Source organism: Sus scrofa, chromosome 3 (assembly GCF_054392235.1).
Source record: "Sus scrofa isolate SSC_HxYL_T2T_F1_AM1 chromosome 3, Sscrofa_HxYL_maternal_Yorkshire_Landrace_v2.0, whole genome shotgun sequence".
NCBI classification, from domain to species: Eukaryota; Metazoa; Chordata; class Mammalia; order Artiodactyla; family Suidae; genus Sus; species Sus scrofa.
This window is the reverse complement of record NC_139385.1, coordinates 92,100,142-92,118,117: the sequence shown is the minus strand read 5'-3', so window position 1 is coordinate 92,118,117 and position 17,976 is coordinate 92,100,142. Positions and strand designations below refer to the sequence as shown.

At 40.3% G+C, this 17,976-nt stretch overlaps 1 protein-coding gene and 1 long non-coding RNA gene across 3 annotated transcripts in view; both read right to left on the bottom strand.

The window, feature by feature from the left end:
• The window catches only part of LOC146404771 (uncharacterized), a 1,009,186-nt gene that overhangs the window by 760,275 nt on the left and 230,935 nt on the right, over positions 1-17,976 (bottom strand). The window lies entirely within an intron of this gene.
• CCT4 (chaperonin containing TCP1 subunit 4) lies at positions 520-17,912 on the bottom strand. Of its 2 annotated transcripts, XM_003125100.5 has the most exons (14): positions 17,642-17,912; positions 13,390-13,442; positions 12,600-12,689; positions 10,009-10,117; positions 9,285-9,427; positions 8,644-8,765; positions 8,146-8,278; positions 6,015-6,154; positions 4,238-4,334; positions 4,045-4,155; positions 3,833-3,963; positions 3,461-3,695; positions 1,829-1,942; positions 520-1,058 (listed from the first exon to the last, which is right to left on the bottom strand). In XM_003125100.5, the coding sequence occupies exons 1-14, from the start codon at positions 17,766-17,768 to the stop codon at positions 1,044-1,046; spliced, it is 1,620 nt and encodes a 539-aa protein (XP_003125148.1). In that variant the 5' UTR covers positions 17,769-17,912; the 3' UTR covers positions 520-1,043. The 2 variants fall into 2 exon arrangements, 1 of the variants encoding a protein (XP_003125148.1); XR_014841828.1 differs by lacking the exons at positions 520-1,058; positions 1,829-1,942; positions 3,461-3,695; ... (1 more) ...; positions 4,045-4,155; positions 4,238-4,334 and having other exon boundaries at positions 6,015-6,528; positions 7,804-8,278.

Genomic DNA, 17,976 nt, shown 5'->3' with positions numbered 1-17,976 from the left:
AGGGAGGCCAGGGATCGAACCCACAACCTCATGGTTCCCAGTCAGGTTCATTTCCACTGCGACATAACGGGAATTCCGCCGAATCAATCATTTTAATTAACTACTTGTTGCAGACACAAAGCAGCTGCAGGCTGATTTGCTACAATTCTTCCAAAGGCAAAGGAACTTCCCAGCTTCTTTTCTAACACATGTGAAATGACACATGAAAGATGGTGAGTGTGATAACCAGATTTTGTAGGTCCAAGTTACAGTCCACCTTAAAGGTCTGGCTTTTATCCAAAGGCAATCAGAAGCCAGGAAAGCTTTTATAAAGAGGAGTGTCTGACAAATTTAAAAAGATAACTACAGTGTGTGCAGAACTGACTGAAAGGTGGCTAAGGCAAGGACAGACCTAAGTTAGATTTTACACTACTCCTGGTGCGAGACAATGCTTATTGATCAGGGTAGATGCAATAAAGACGTTTCATAAACCACTGAAAAGACTTACTAGTTAGGAGAACTCTTTGTACAATTAAAATCTGCTACATATATGCATGCGTTTTTATTTTTTGAAGAGATTCCAATTAACAATGGTTGTTCTCAAAGAAAAGGATCAGGATGACGAACTTCTCATCGTTCACTTTTTCTATTCTGTTAAATTTTCTAACAGCACATATACCTGTAAATGGGGAGTTATCAGGGTTGGGCGATTTACTTCCATTAAAAAACATACACAAACTGAAAAAAGTACCCAGGATTAAGCCCTTAAGATAGCAGGTAAGTGTGAACTCTTTCCGCCCCCCCTTCTTACATAGGTTTTTCAAGAGCATCAGAAATAATACGAATATTGTGGGGAGAGGGGATAAAGCAGGGTGGATGGCAATAAATTAATCTGCCTTTTGAAACCAAGTATTTAATATTTTCATCAAGTTGTGTCAATACAATTTCAAAGTAAATGCCAACTGGAAGACCAGGCCCAGAAATCCATAAAAGAAACAATTTTCCAAACAACAAGGAATGCCAAGATGCTCTTCTACTCCAGATGCACTGGCCAGTCAGCCAGATTACCGAGTATTTACCTGAAAAGAGAGAAACTTAAGTTTCAAAACCCGTAGTGACAGAATTTTAAGAATGGAAGATGTTTAAGGCAATTATCCAAATCTCTATTTCTTTCTTCTTAGGGCCACACCTGCAGCATATGGAAGTTCCCAGGCTAGGGGGTCGAATCCAAGCTGCAGCTGCTGGCCTACACCACAGCTGGAGCAATCCCCACGTGAGCTGCTTCTGCAACCTAAACTACATCTCACAGCAACGCCAGTTCCTTAACCCACTTCGCAGAACGAGGGATCAAACCCACATGCATCCTCGTGGATACTAGTCAGGTTCATAACTTGATGAGCCACAATAGGAGCTCCCAAATCTTCCTATTTTTATAGGCAAGCAAACACTCAATTATGAACTTCTTTTTAGCCCTGATGACCAGCAAACAAGCAGTTACTGCCCCCATCCCAACTCTGCAAAAATATGCTTATTTTTGGAGTTCCCGTCATGGAAAAGAGGAAATGAATCCAACTAGGAACCATGAGGTTGCAGGTTCGATCCCTGGTCTCACCCAGTGGGTCAAGGATCTGGCATTGCTGCGAGCTGTGGTGTAGGTCACAGACTCGGCTTGGATCCTATGTTGCTATGGCTGTGATGTAGGCCGGCAGCTATAGTTCCGATTTGACCCCTACCCTGGGAACCTCCATATGCTGCGGGTATGGCCGTGAAGAGCCAAAAAAAGAAAAAAAAAAAAAAAGGGCAGCTTATTTTGACCTTGCAGAAAAATTCACAACCTACATATACGTACCACATCATCAATTTTCAGAATGCTCCGGACAGTTTCAGTTGCTAGAGTTAGCGCACTGACTGAAACCAACAGAGGCTGGACAACCATTTCCTCCAATATGTTGGAAATACCACCCTGCAAACCAGTACACATTGCTTTTAGTATTTATAATGATACCTTTACCAACTACACAGTTACCAGTATGCCTCAAGGCCTTTCAAACTTAAGTTTCTTTCAGTCTATTCAAAGGTAAGATACTCTCTACTAAGCTCTTCTTTACACAACTGTAGTTCAATTAAAATCTGGAAAAACTGAATTAATGCTGGATTACCCTAATCTTGACTCCTAAACAATTCCTTGTTAAGTGTATTTATTTAAAAATATCCTGGGGATTCTCAAGTGGCACATCAGGTTAGGAATCTGGTGGTGTCACTGTAGCGGCTTGGGTTGCTGCTGTGGTGTGGATTTGATCCCTAGCCCAGGAACTTCCATATGCTGGGAGGTATGGCCAAAAAAAAAGAATTTTTTTTTTCTTGCTCTATAGTTGAAACCAACACAACACTGTAAATCAACTATACTTTAGTTTTTAAAAGTTATAAGATTTATCACTTCTGACTCCTAATTTTGAATTTGGCAAAGTCTAGTCTAACCTGCCTTTTATATCTCCCTCATTTCCCACTTTTATTTTTTGGCCACATGTGTGGCATGTGGAAGTTCCTAGGCCAGGGATCAAACCTGTACCACAGCAGCAACCCAAGCTACTAGTGACAAGGCTGAATCCTTAACCTGCTATGCCAAAGAAAACGCCCTCATTTGCCACTTTTAAATGATTGCCACTATCCTAGTCACCTTTATCCCAGCATGACTACTGACAGTCATAATAGGCAATCCTGTCTCCAACATTCCCTCTTTAAAACAGGGATTCCTCATTCTAGCTTTAATCTGCTCTTTCCAACCTTTAAGCCAACATATAACCTCTGCTCTAGACAAAACACATTAACTTAGTGGTCCCTCTTACTAGTAAACCACTGCTTTCCCATCTGAAATTTTCTCATCTACCAACCAAGGCTGCAGCTTCATGAAACTTTCCCTAATTAAGTAATGCCCTCCTTTGGAGTACTCCAACTATTCAAAAAATATTTTGGATTGTTAATTTCCATTACATATTATCTGACTCAATAAAAGGAGACACTAATAAAACATTAATACCCAAGGGGAGAGTATTACTGTTCTGTGTGTTTACCTTATACAACTACACTAGACTCCTGCTCATCACAGCACCAATAATTAATACATACTGTTTACTACACACCAGGCATCTTTGTAAGAACTTTCTAATTAGTAATCCATTTAATCCTCACAGGCCTATATGGGAATTATTAATACCCCCTGCTTTCACAAATGAGGAAACTGAAGCACATACTAAGTAACTTGCTAAATTTGCACAATCATTAAATGGCAGAGTTAATGAACAAATAATACTTCTCACTAGGGCATCTTCATTCTTCATAGCATACATTAACCTGAAGGTCTTATATTTAAATCCAAGGTTACTCTACTTTTAATTACAAAGCCTTTCATTCAATAGACAATTATGAAGCTTTTAATACTGTAATCAACATTTTCTACAGGAATTTAAGATTAAATTACTACCTTTCGGACATTGATGCCTGTAGTTTTTTCACCTTGGGCATGCCGGTTTCTTAGTTCTGTTACTGTAGAAATGGGATTCAGGCCAGCATTTTCAGCTAGTGTAGATGGAATGACCTCCATGGCATCTGCAAAAGCACGAACGCAGTAGGATTCCATACCACTCAATGTTCGTGAGTATTCAGTTAACCGTAGGGCCAACTCTATTTCTGGAGCACCGCCTCCTGCAATAAGAGCTCTGAAATTCACAAATATATTTTTAGTTTAACTTATCCAACAGAATGTGATTTTTCAAATAATTTAGTATTTATACTTCAATAATCAAAATACATTAAATTTTTATGTTCAAGATGTTACTTAGTAATTTAATATTACCTCTTCTTCACCAAACAGCGAATAACACACAAGGCATCATGAATAGAACGCTCAGCTTCTTCAATCACCAATTTGTTAGACCCACGAACAACAATTGTAACTGTTTTTCCAGGGCTTGCACAGCCTGTAATCTTTAGTGAACAAACTCTTAGGTATTTGAAAGATTAAAATAAACAAAAACCCAAACAAAAGTTTAGCTATAATATTGTTACCTTAAGCATTTTGCCAGAACCATTTAAGTTGACCTCCTCAGCCAACTCAGCTGATCCCAGCATGTCAGCAGTGAACTGGTCAATATGAGCAACTGGTTTGGTTCCAATAGTCTGGGGAAAATAGTCAAATCCACAAATTGAGACATCTGAATAGTGAACATCTTCACACATTATTACATTAAAAATGTTTTACCTTACAAATGAATTCAATGTCTTCTCTTTCAATATCCTTAACCACCATAATCTTCATTTTGTTCAGGAAATGTAATGCAAGATCACTAAGAGCATCTCTAAAATACAAAATCAGTGATAATGTCAATACTAGGTTAAAAAAAAGTTGCTGTTCAACTCCTTTTTTAGGTTTTCACAGTTTTACTTTGTTTAAATGGTCAAGTATTTAACAAATTATTTGTGAAAAAAAGATGCTTTAACAAATTTATTAACTCAAAATTCTTGACTAAGATTTTTAAAGGATAATATTTAAAATGTATCCCAATGACACTATAAAAGATAGTAAAGCACAGTAAGACAATCATGTCAATGTTTTTCTTAATAGTAAATGAGTATATCTCTGGTAATTAACTATTGATACCTCACGAATTTAGAATTAAGTATGATTAATTTAAGACTCTACAAATTCACACTTTTATAGAAATTATCTGGAGTGATCCTCCTGACAACACTATGATATTGGAAGGGTGGATAGTACTATCCTTGTTTTACAGATAAGTGAACCGAGTTTTGAGAACAATTTACTCAAGGTTACTCGCTATTACATAACTTGGGATTAGAAGGTATTCAACTCTTTACTAACGTTTCTGTATCAAGAGCATCCACAGTACTTTCTGGCATAATGTATTAAGATACCTGAGAATGTGCCCACTCATTAGAAGAACACATTGAAAATCAACAATAAAAGGGATCAGTTTAAACTTGGGAGAATTCTTTTACTCCACGGATTCCAGCATTCCCACCAAAAGAAATTCTAAAATTTCAAGCAAAACTATTGAAATGGACCTTTAAATAAAAGCCTCTAAAATTTTAACTAATTAATTTTATTATTATTATTTTTTTTTGTCTTTTTTGTCTTTTGTTGTTGTTGCTATTTCTTGGGCCGCTTCCGCAGCATATGGAGGTTCCCAGGTTAGGGGTTGAATCGGAGCCGTAGCCACCGGCCTACACCAGAGCCACAGCAACTCGGGATCCCAGCAGCGTCTGCAACCTACACCACAGCTCACGGCAACGCCGGATCGTTAACCCACTGAGCAAGGGCAGGGACCGAACCCGCAACCTCATGGTTCCTAGTCGGATTCGTTAACCACTGCGCCACGACGGGAACTCCTAACTAATTAATTTTAGACTTAAGTTAGACTATTTTGGCTGCACCTGTGGCACAGGGAGGTTCCCAAGGCAGGGACTGAACCCATGCCACCAGAGACACCACCGAATCCTTTACATGCTGTGCCACAGAGGCAACTCCCTAAAGTTAGCTTTTTCTTGATATTAAGAGTGTTGGGCCAGAAAAATAATATATCCCACATTTAAATTATCACAACGGGAAAAGAATTCACTTTAGATCATTAGTCAAAATACAATAATGCCCTAATAATGAAGATGCATTTCAGATTTCAAGTACTTTACCCACCTCCAATGTTTCTTTAAAAAATTGCTAAAAGGGGAGTTTCCACTGTGGCTTAGCGGGTTAAAGACAGTGTCCGGGAGGATGCAGGTTCAATCCCTGGCCTCACTCAGTGGGTTAAGGATCTGGGGCTGCACTATAGGTCACAGATGTGACTCAGATCCAGTGTTGCTGTAGCTGTGGCATAGGCCTTGGCTGCAGCTCCAATTCTACCTAGCCTGGAAACTTCCATGTGCGGCGTGTGCGGCCATTAAAAAAAAAAAAAAAAATTGCTAGAAGGGATCCAACATCAATTATCATTAAGAAGTGAACAAAATAAATAGCCCCATACCTTAGAATAGACTTCTGTATGAGAAGAACATTACAACCTGTTTTTTTAATTTGTTTCACTAAATTCAGAATATAGGCTCTCTCCTCTCGTAGCACTCGATCCATCTGGACATAGTCAGAAACTACTATTTGATTGTCCATCTGTTTGGGAAAATACATTAATAATTTGCATTTTAAAAGTTTTTAAGCAAAAAAATGAGACTTTCGATGAAAACATACTATGTAAAGTATAAATTCGACCAAAACCATACCAAACAAGAAACTACTTAGACACACACAGAGTCTAAGAAAGTAAATATACAGCAAACAATTTAGGTTTTTTACCTTCATCTACACACTTTGCTGTCTTATTTTTATTTTTTATAAGCACATTTTTTGATAATCATAAAACATGAAAATGATTATCCAGGAGTTCCTGTAGTGGCTCAGTGGGAACAAATCCAACTAGTATCCATGACGATGCAGGTTTGATCCCTGGCCCACTCAGTGGGTTAAGGATCCAGCATTGCTGTAAGCTGTGGTGCAGGTTGTAGGCATAGCTCAGATCCCATGTTGCTGTGGCTGTGGCATAGGCCGGCAGCTATAGCTCTGCTTCAACCCCTAGCCTGGGAACTTACATATGCTGGGTTCAGCCCTAAAAAGCAAAAACAAACAAACAAACAAAAAAAAAGATCAATTTCATGTCAATTCTTTTCATACAAATTTATTGCTAAAATTATTTCAATCGCATCCTTTTTACACAAGCCATAGCTTGTTAAAAAAACAAAAATTTGATGGGGAGTTCCTATCACGGCTCAAAGGAAACAAATCTGACAAGTATACATGAGGACGCAAGTTATCCCTGGCCTTGCTCAGTGGGTTAGGGGTCTGGCGTTGTAGTGAGCTGTGGTGCAGGTCGAAGATGTGGCTTGGATTCTGAATTGCTATGGCTGTGGTGTAGGCCCGCAGCTACAGCTCCAGTTCGACCCCTAGCCGGGGAACCTTCGTATGCCAAGGGTGCAGCCCTCAAAAGACCAAAAAAAAAAAAAAAAAAATTGACACGCTGAAACAAAGTACCAAGGACAAATATAGTTTATATTAAAGACCTAAAAAAAAAACATCAGTTTTTATAAGGGTTAAAATTTGGTTAACAAATGACAACAGAAAACCTGTATGCCAACATATATGTTCAACGAGAAAAAATCTGAGTGAGGTGACAAAAATCAACCACACCTTTTGGGAATGGTATTTTGGGTTTTTTTTGGTCTTTTGAGGGCCACACCCATGGCATATGAAAGTTCCCAGGCTAGGGGTCAAATCTGAGCTACAGCTGCCAGCCTACACTACAGCCACAGCAACTCGGGATCCGAACCGTGTCTGTGATCTACATGGCTCCCGGCAATGCTGGATCCTTAATCCACTGAGTGAGGCCAGGGATGGAACCCGAAACCTCATGGCTTCTAGTCGGGTACCTTACTGCTGAGCCCCAACAAGAACTCCAGGAACGGCACTTGAAAAGATATCCCCATCAGAAGTTCCCGTCATGATGCAGCGGAAATGAATCTAACACGGCTCGAATCTGGTATTGCTGTGGCTGTGGTGTAGGCTGGCAGCTGTAGTTCCGATTCAACCCCTAGCCTGGGAACCTCCATATGCCGAATGTGTGGCCCTAAAAGGACAAAAAAAAAAAAAAAAAAAAAAAAAAACAACCCCACAAAAAACAAAACAAAACCCCGACAACAACAACAACAACAAATAATCCCATCAGAATTCCCTTGTGGCTCAGCAGGTTAAGGATCCAGTGTTGTCACTGCTGTGGCATGGGTTTGATACCTGGCCTGGGAACTTCCATATGCCATGGTTGGGGCAAATAAAAACATACAAACAAATAAAACCAAATAAACAAAAAAATAACCCCACTTAAGCTGTCTTCTTGTGTAAAGCTGATGTTCAATTTCAATAAACAATCAATTTAGGTTATACATTTATCATATATGGCATCCAATATTTTCTACTTTTGTCTCAACTTTACTAATTCTTTTTAGAGCCATGCTTTTTATCACTAGTATCAGCATTTTCTATTTTTATAATAATGAGCAAGTTTTCAGTATTAGCCAAACACACAAGCAACCATTTCATTTAGTTTTACTTACATCTGTTTTAGGAGCAGATAAGCAGAACTGAATAAGCCCAATCTTAGCCTTTTCAACTCTGGTTATGCCAGAATTTGCCACTTTCTGAGTAAGAACCAGACCTTCTACCAACTCACAGTCATCGATTGTCCCACTTAAAGAAAAAAAAAAAAAAAAAAAAAAAAAAAAAGAAGAAGGAAATGAGATAATTAAGAGGGAGGAAATCTGCAAGTTTAGTAGAACACCTTAAAAATCATCAGTAATTTAATTATCAGTGATTAAAATGTGCTTTAGCCTCATTCACATTTCTAGTGCCCATTCCTGAACCACACTGCCCTGCCATCATTAGGAATGTAAATAAATTCTTGAGATTCCCACATTAATACAAATTGCTATGCAAACAAAAACCAAACTTTTGTGACTTTCTAGGTGGTTTCCATTTAACTTATTTTTGCCAACAACCAATATTACTTTCGAAATCGATTTCTATTAATTAAAGCTGTAATGAGAGATACTTACCCAAGTTTCTTAACTATTTTAATATCTCTAAGATCTACACTAGTAGCTGTGGCTGGGTCAATCACTTTCATCACTGCATTTACACTCATTGGAGAAAGGAGACTTGAATACTGAGACACAACCTAGAATTATTAAAAAACAGAATCAGTGTCACAACAGAAAAAGCCCTATTACTTTATAATGATAAAAATATTCGAGAAGTAATCTCAATCACTTTTGGGAGAGCATAAGAGAAAACATTCTATATAAACTGTCTTTTCTATTCAGGTTTGCTGAAACCAGGATACAAAATTAAAAATATATGCTCTCAATTCCCTGGGGGCGGGGAATGGTTAAGAATTCGGTGTTGTCACTGCTGTGGCTCATGTCAGATCTCTGGCTGGGGAATTCCTGCATGCCATGGCCAGAAAAAAAAAGAACAAAGAAAACTTGCATTTCTCTCTTATTAATATGGTACTCAGTACTCAGGACTAACCAGATTACTCATAATCCTATAGAAAATTAGTTTAGTAACATGGTCACTCTTGAGAAATAACATTTATAAACTGTCCAGCATCAATAACCACAGCATAAGATTTGTATGTAATTCTTAATGAACCTTAAATTATAATTTTACTATGATCTTTCAGTGCTGGTCTCACCTTTGAGTTCAACGACGTGGTGGCACTATTCAACAAGGTATCTCTGTCACTAAGTTCCACAGGTCGAGACATGTCAGTCAAGATTTCAATACCCTTTTCCAGAGCCTTCTGGAATGACTCAGAAATGATGGTTGGATGAATCCCTGCCATTTATGAAGGACCACTTATTTAATTGTAACAGACAAATTTCATATTTGACATGACTTAAAATTTCTCTATTCATTAACATTTCAAAGCAGTAAAATTCTCAATTATTTAAAACTATAATTTAGGCTTCAGTTATAAACATAATGGCTTTTATAACCTTAATCACAAATAGTCCTAATAATTTACTTCCATTTAATTTGGTATAGATTAGTTACATACTCATGTGATATTTGAGACTAAAACCAATTTCATACTTTTCAAAACTCTACAAATCTACATAAGTAGAATAATTGACCAGAGAGTCACTACTACGTCTAAAAATTATTTACCAAATCAAGAACCCATATTATATCCCAAATCACAGTTCTCATCTATACCCTAAATTTTATCAAATTCCATTCAAAAGGAGACCTAGAAAAAGAAAACATTTTCTAACTCACATAATACGGTGAAATTTAATCTAAAAATTTCTGATTAAAAATTAGCTGTTCCAAATTAAATTTTAAATCAGATATTACTTAGCAACTTCTTGCCTTTATTCAGTAATATAAAGCATGTTCCAAGTCTTCTTACCTACCTTTCTGAAGAAGCTTCGTACAGGAATCTAAAAGAGAGCCAGCAATGATGACCACCGAAGTGGTGCCATCTCCTGCTTCTATATCCTGAGCCTTCGACAGCTCCACCAGCTAAGTGAACAGAACATCAGGTTGCTCAATCAGAAATATGAAAACTCAGTAAAACCTAATTCAAATATAACTTCAATGACCTTCACATCAGTTTCACATATAAAACTTTATTATCAACACTGTAAGATTCAATATACTTGACTTTTGATTTGCTGTCCACCTTGGTTTCATTTAAAACTGACCTACTAGAGTTCCCATCATGACTCAGCAGAAATGAATCTGACTAGAAGGTTCAGGTTTGATCCCTAGTCTCATTCAGTGGGTTAAGGATCCAGTGTTGTGAGCTATGGTATAGGGCACAGACTCAGCTAGGATCTGGAGTCACTGTGGCTGTGACTTAGGCCATACCTAAGCCCCTAGACTGGGAACTTCCAATGCCAAGGGTGCGGCCCTAAAGAGACAAAAAAACGACAATAAAACTGACCTATATATTTGTGACACACATAATTCTTATATATTTTTTCTCTAAGTAGCTCTATTATGATTTCCATTCCAGACTATAGTTTGTAAATTTTTTCCTTGAGCTAGCTACTCAAAAGGACAATGGATAACTTGCAGACTCAGAAGTTATGAAATGTAACATTCAGAGGAGACTGTCAGTTTGGAATCCTTCCCCAAGCTTATCTAAACTGACCCTGCATTATGCAAATTAAGATTTTTTTTTTTTTGCTTTTTAGGGCCTCATCCACAGCAAATGGAAATTCCCAAGCTAGGGGCTAAAACTAAGCTACAACTACAGCAACAGGTCTGTGACCTACACCAAAGCTCACAGCAACACCAGATCCCTGACTGCCAGGGTTTGAATCCATATCCTCAATGACTTAGTCATTTCTGCTGAGCCATGTGGGAAACTCCAAAAGGGACTTTAACATAAATTTATTTTTTTTTCTTTTCATGTCTTTTTAGGGCCACACCCGGAGCATACAGAAGTTCTAGAGTTCCTGTCGTGGCTCAGTGGTTAACGAATCCGAGTAGGAACCATGAGGTTGCGTGTTCGATCCCTGGACTCGCTCAGTGGGTTAAATAAAATAAATTTATCTTGAAAAAAAAAAAAGTAGTTCCCAGGCTAGGGGTTGAATGGAAGTTGTGTCTGTGACCTATACCACAGTTCACTAGGACACTAGTTGGGTTTATTACCAATGAGCCACAATGGAAACTCCTTAAGAGGAATTTCTAAAGAATATTTGTTTTTGCTGCTACAGTGACTTCTCACTTGACATTGGAATCATCATTATGATCCACAGTTGAATTAAAACCTGTTTTTAGGATTTCGTGTCATGGCTCAGCAGTAATGAAACCAAATAGTAGCCATGAGGATGCAGGTTCCATCCCTGGCCTCGCTCAGTGGGTTAAGGGTCTGGCATTGTCGTGAGCTATGTAGGTCACAGACGCAGCTAGGATCCTGCTTTGCTGTGGTGTAGGCTGGCAGCTATAGCTCAGATTCAACTCCTAGCCTGGGAACTTCCATATGACACTGTGCGGCCCTAAAAAGCAAACAAATATTAAAAAAAAAACCCACAAAAACACCCCAACTTTTTGAAAATAAACTTATTTTCTTCTTCATTTTTTTTGATCTTTTTGTGTCTTTAGGGCAGCTTCCATGGCATATGGAGGTTCCCAGGACAGGGGTCCAACTGGAGCTGGAGCTGCTGGCCTATGCCAGAGCCAGAGCAATGCTGGATCCTTAACCCACTGAGCGAGGTCAGGAATCGAACCCGTGACCTCATGGATGCTAGTTGGGTTCTTTAACTGATGAGCCATGACGGGAATTCCAAAAATAAATTTAAATTTTATTTAATAGTTTAAATGAACTTAAAGTTTAAACACAAAATTTATTTTGTATACAATAATTTTACTCTCTTCCAGCTAACAATCACTAAGCTAATAACTTGAACAATTTTGCTTTTTTATCTCTTCCTCCTCCATGTGTGGCACATTGCTACAGCCAAGACATTCATGTTTTATTGTCACTTGCAACTAAGAACATAATACTAAGCATAATGTATCCCCAAAACATGCATGTTTGGCATAAAAAAGGATAAAATTTCCATTGTGTTTAAACAATATCATGTGATAAAACAAATTTAACTGTTTACTAAATATCAAACAGTACACTAAAAAAAAAATTCACTAGATCCTACGGTATAGCATTGGGAACTATATCTAGTTACTTATGATGGAGCATAATAATGTGAGAAAAAAATGTATACATGTATGCGGGACTGGGTCACTTTGCTATAGAGTAGAAAACTGACAGAACACTGTAAACCAGCTATAACGGAAAAAATAATAAAACCTCACTAGAGTTCCCAGGTGGCTCAGGAGGTTAAGGATCCAGCATTGTCACTGCTGAGGTATGGGTTCAATCTGTGGCCTGAGATCTTCCTCATGCCACAGGCTCAGCCAAAGAATTTTAAACAAAACAAACAACAACAACAACAACAAAACAACCCAAAAGACCTCACCTAAAATTTTTACTTACCATTCTTGCTGCTGGATGTAACACTTGCATTTGTTTCAGAATGGTGGCACCATCATTTGTAATGGTCACATCGCCTTTTCCATCCTGAATCTGCAAAGATTGGTTTTTGTAGAAAGTTATAATTCAAATACTGCTTTCTTTATCCAATATTAACATGAGACCCTAAAAGCTTTGATTTTAATACTTCTTGAATATCAATTTATGTTTGCATAGTGCTTTGTTTCAAATTGTTTTCTTTTACCTTAGAATGACTTAAGAATATGCAGTAATGGTCCAACTTTATAAGTGAACTAGCTGAGGTTTTTTTCCTACTTAAAAGAGTTGAGGAGTTACCTTCGTGGCGCAGTGGAAACGAATCCGACTAGGAACCATGAGGTTGCGGGTTCGATCCCTGGCCTCGCTCAGTGCGTTAAGGATCTGGCGTTGCCATGAGCTGTGGTGTAGGTTGCAGACTCGGCTTGGATCTGGTGTTGCTGTGGCTCTGGCGTAGGCCAGTGGCTACAGCTCAGATTAGAGCCCTAGCCTGGGAAGCTCCGTATGCCGCAGGTGCTGCCCCAGAAAAGACAAAAAGACAAAAAAAAAAAAAAAAAAAAAAAAGAAAAGAAAAAAAAGGACTCACTGTCACAAACAACATATGAATTATAGTTAGGTTCTATTCATCCCAATCTACCTGTTTCTGAACTCTCAAAGCCTTTGTAACACTTTAAACAACACATCTTAACCTTCTATAGAGACCCTGCAGTATGAACAGTAGCACTCAATAAGTAATAATAATGATTCAGCTTTTTACCATTTTATCCATTCCTTTTGGCCCAAGGCTAGTTCTAATAGCATCAGCAACAGCTGAAAAAGAAGAAAAAAGAAATTAAGACTCTTTATTTAAATAGAAAACCATTTCTACTCTCAAATAATCATTTTGCCCTTATCTGAATATGGCACACAATTTACTTGTGTCCTCTAAAGAAAATAAACTAATAATAATCTACTGGAGACCAATTATTTTATTCTTTTAATTGTATGTCACGTCATCTTTTGTTGCTAAAATCACTTAAACAGCATTCATAATCTGCATATGGCAGGATAAATTTTGAAGATTCATCTACTCTTCCTTTAAACATCAAAATGGTATAATCTAGTTATGCAGTGATTAAAGACATTATTTTCTCCATTTCTTAAAACAAAGAGCAACATAACATAAGCTAGACCTCCTAGCACACTATACAACTCACTTACTTGTTTACACCGTACCTCCACCAACTATAATGTAATTTCTGAGGACAAAGGCTTTTGTTCACTAATGTGAAGCTGGTATATGGATGGCCCACAGGCAAAAACAAAACATCTTTGGGAGTTCCCGTCATGGCTCAGTGGTTAATGAATCCGACTAGGAACCATGAGGTTGCAGGTTCGATCCCTGCCCTTGCTCAGTGGGTTAAGGATCCCACATTGGGGTGAGCTCTGGTGTAGGTCCCACACGCAGCTCGGATACTGCGTTGCTGTGGCTCTGCCTGCTGTGGCTCTGGCGTAGGCTGGCGGCTACAGCTCCAATTCGACCCCTAGCCTGGGAACCTCCACATGCCTCGGTAGCAGCCCAAGAAATGGCAAACAGACCAAAAACAAAAACAAAACACAACAAAACTTGACACCTTTGACTTCCAAACCAAATCAAACAAAAACCACACAATCCCCCCGGCCCCAAATCTCTGGACATACAGTCTACCATTCCAAAGTTATCTAATCTTATTATCTGTCCATGTTCCTATTTTATTAGACCACTTATCATTTCCTCAGAGAAAGTGGAATTGATGAACAATATCTGATCCTCTTTTCTTTGACAAGTCCAGGACACATGATTAAACCTTCCTCTTTCTCACCTCCATATACAAAGGGCAAAGATAGTGCCCCATTTATTTCTGTACACTCCACAACTAGCATGCTTCCCCTACACTGTGTAAACAATATTTGAAGTTCCCATTGTGGCACAGTGGAAACGAATCCAACTAGGAATCATGAAGGTTTCGGGTTCGATCCCTGGCCTTGCTCAGTGGGTTAAGGATCTGGCATTGCTGTGAGCTGTGGTGTAGGTTGCAGACGTGGCTCAGATCTGATATTGCTGTGGTGTAGGCCAGCAGCTGTAGCTCAACCCCTAGCCAGGGATGCTCCACATGCTGCAGGTGTGGCCCTAAAAAAAAAGAAAAGAAAAATGTTTTAGACAAATTATTTCTCTGAAAATGTCTAAGGTTTAACATGCTGTGTCCCACACAGTATTATCTGTTAAATGACTCCTGCTGAAGAGTATTGGAACTACTACCACCACTACTTCTCTGTGTGGTTTTGATATCATCAATCAGTGCTACTTATTACTACCTTTTTGGTTATTACTGAAATTAGAAAACACCGGTTCCATGAATTATATTAAAAATGCATCATCATGGCACAACGGAAACAAATCCAACTAGGAACCATGGGGTTGAGGGTTTGATCCCTGGCCTTGCTCAGTGGGTTAAGGATCTAGTGTTGCTGTGACCTGCGGTATAGGTCAAAGTCATGGTTTGGATCTGGCATTGCTGTAGCTGTGGCTGTGGCCAGCAGCTGTAGCTCCAATTAGACCCCTAGTCTGGGAACCTCCACATGCCGCGGGTGGGGCCCTAAAAAGACACCCCCCCCCAAAAGCATCTGTCAGCAGGTTTTCTCAACCAGTTTGTAGGGCTGTGCCTGACTTGGACTAATCGCGCCCCTTTGTGCTGCAAGGTAAGTCAGGCTTATAGGTAGTTTAGGTGGCCTTTGTTTCCTTTCTGCATGTCTCCTGTGTCCAGTTTCAATTCTCGTATATGATGTTTCCAAGGTGACAAAGTAACATCTCATATCTTCCCTATTTGTTCAAAACCTATCATATTATATAGTTTTTGACCCCTAGAAGGTCCCAGAACTTATCTAACATATTGTTTCTAATATAATAAATCTAAGCTTTAACTATGATCTCTACATAACTATCTACCAACTTTTTTTTTTTTTTTTTTTTTTTTTTTTGTCTTTTTGTCTTTTGTTGTTGTTGTTGCTATTTCTTGGGCCGCTCCCGCGGCATATGGAGGTTCCCAGGCCAGGGGTTGAATCGGAGCTGTAGCCACCGGCCTACGCCAGAGGCACAGCAACGCAGGATCCGAGCCACGTCTGCAACCTACACCACAGCGCACGGCAACGCCGGATCGTTAACCCACTGAGCAAGGGCAGGGACCGAACCCGCAACCTCATGGTTCCTAGTCGGATTCGTTAACCACTGCGCCACGACGGGAACTCCCTATCTACCAACTTTTATTTCCAGTTAATCATCTCAACTTCCAAATGATTCCTAAATATACCCATCTGGTCAGTCTTTTTTTTTTTTTAAACTTTTTGTCTTTTGCCTTTTCTAGGGCCGTTCCCGAAGCATATATAAGTTCCCAGCTGGGGGCTGAATCAGAACTGCAGCTGCTGGCTTACGCCACAGCCCCAGCCACTGGGGATCCAAGTCGCATCTTCGACCTACACCACAGCTCACAGCAACGCCATTTAACCCACTAAGCAAGGGCAGCGATCAAACCTGCAACTTCATGGTTCCTAGTCAGATTCATTAACCACTGAGCCAAGACGGGAACTCCTGGTCAGTCTTAACTATCCAACTCATGCAGGCCCAAATGAAAACCTATCCTCCTTTTCCACTACCCCCACCCCCAGTGCAACTGTTTCTTTTAGAATCATCATCACACCCCCACTCACGGGGACAGATAACCTCAAATATATGTAAGGCTGTACTTCACATATCTGGCTCTTTACATACCTTCTTATGTAATCCTCACAGCGACCCTCCAAGTTAGCTGTCACCTCATATTGAAGAACAGCGACCCTCCAAGTTAGCTGTCACCTCATATTGAAGAACAATCTGTAGCTGCTGGAATTACACTAAACCCTTTCCAGGACATCAGGCCCCTTCAACATTTGTCCTCACTTTACCTTTCAAATCTCACCTCTCGTTTTTTTCTTTTTTGCTTTTTATGGCTGCACCCGCAGCATATGGAAGTTCCCAGTCTAGGGGTCCAATTGCAGCCACAGATGCTAGCCTATGCCACAGCAACGTAGGATCCGAGCTGCATCTGCGACCTATACAGCTCACAGCAAGGCAAGGTCCTTAACCCACTGAAGGAGGCCAGGGATCAAATCCACAACCTCATGGTTCCTAGTCGGATTCGTTTCCGCTGAGCCACAGGGTAACTCTTCACCTCTCATTTCTTCAGGCATCTTACTCTCTAACCCGAATAAAATACCCACTGTACACAATGCACATAATGGTCAAAAACTCTAAGCCTCTGCTCTCATTTTTTCCTTCCAGTCTTTTCTATCTCAACCCAGCTTCTCTTAATCCTCACACCTCTTAAAATCTTTCTCCTCCCTAATTGTATAGGTAGGGCAACCTTAGAGATTAAAGGTCACAAAGCCACGAAATAACGTAACTGAATGGAAAAAAGGCTTCTCGAATTCCACTATGGACCCAGCTCTTCTCCACCTGCCTGTTGCACTTGCAAAGCACAACGCCGCCTCACAATTATTCTCTGACAAGACGGGTCAGTTGGTTCCCCAGAACCCAGTACAATGGGACCGCCACGCCCCAATTTAAGGCACGGAGAGTTTACCCAAACTCGGTCAATGGCTGGGCGGAGAAGCTCATTTAAACAGTACTTTAATAGGGAAAAGAAAACATAAAAAGTACTGTGCAAACAACATTCTACCAGTGGACCGCTGCCTGCCGGCCTCGGCCGCTTTGTGAAATATGATGAAGCACAGCCCTGGACGACTATGGGCGTCTAGGATGCAGCAGGGACAAACTGGAAAAGCCTCCATACTCGGAGTCGGGAATTATGGGTTGAGAACAGAGAAGATTCTCTGCACTGAACTTACGCAACGGGAGGCCCAGAGGGAATCATTTGAAGAAACAGAAAATCCCATGCCCACCCAACACCCGGGTGAGAGCGCGTGGGAAGGCCGCGGCTCAGGCCGGGAGGCTGTACCTTTGGCCGCGGAGATGTTGCTGAAGCGGATCTGGGCCGGCTTATCACGGTCCTGATAGGCGCTCTTCCCGCGGCCGCTGGCAGCCCCGGCGGGCGGCCCGCTCCGGGGGGCCACGTTCTCAGGCATGGCAATCTCTGTTGGGTCTGAATACGATCGAGATGGACGGATGGATGAAGATTCTAGGTGGCCAGCCGCGCACTAACGGAAAGCACCCACCGCCTTTAAGAAGCTTCCAGAAAGCGGCGCCGGGCAGAGGAGGAGATGGGGGAGGGAGCCTGCCTGGCGGCGCGGCGCCGGCGTGACGTAACAGGCTGCCCGAAGTGCGCCGGGTGCG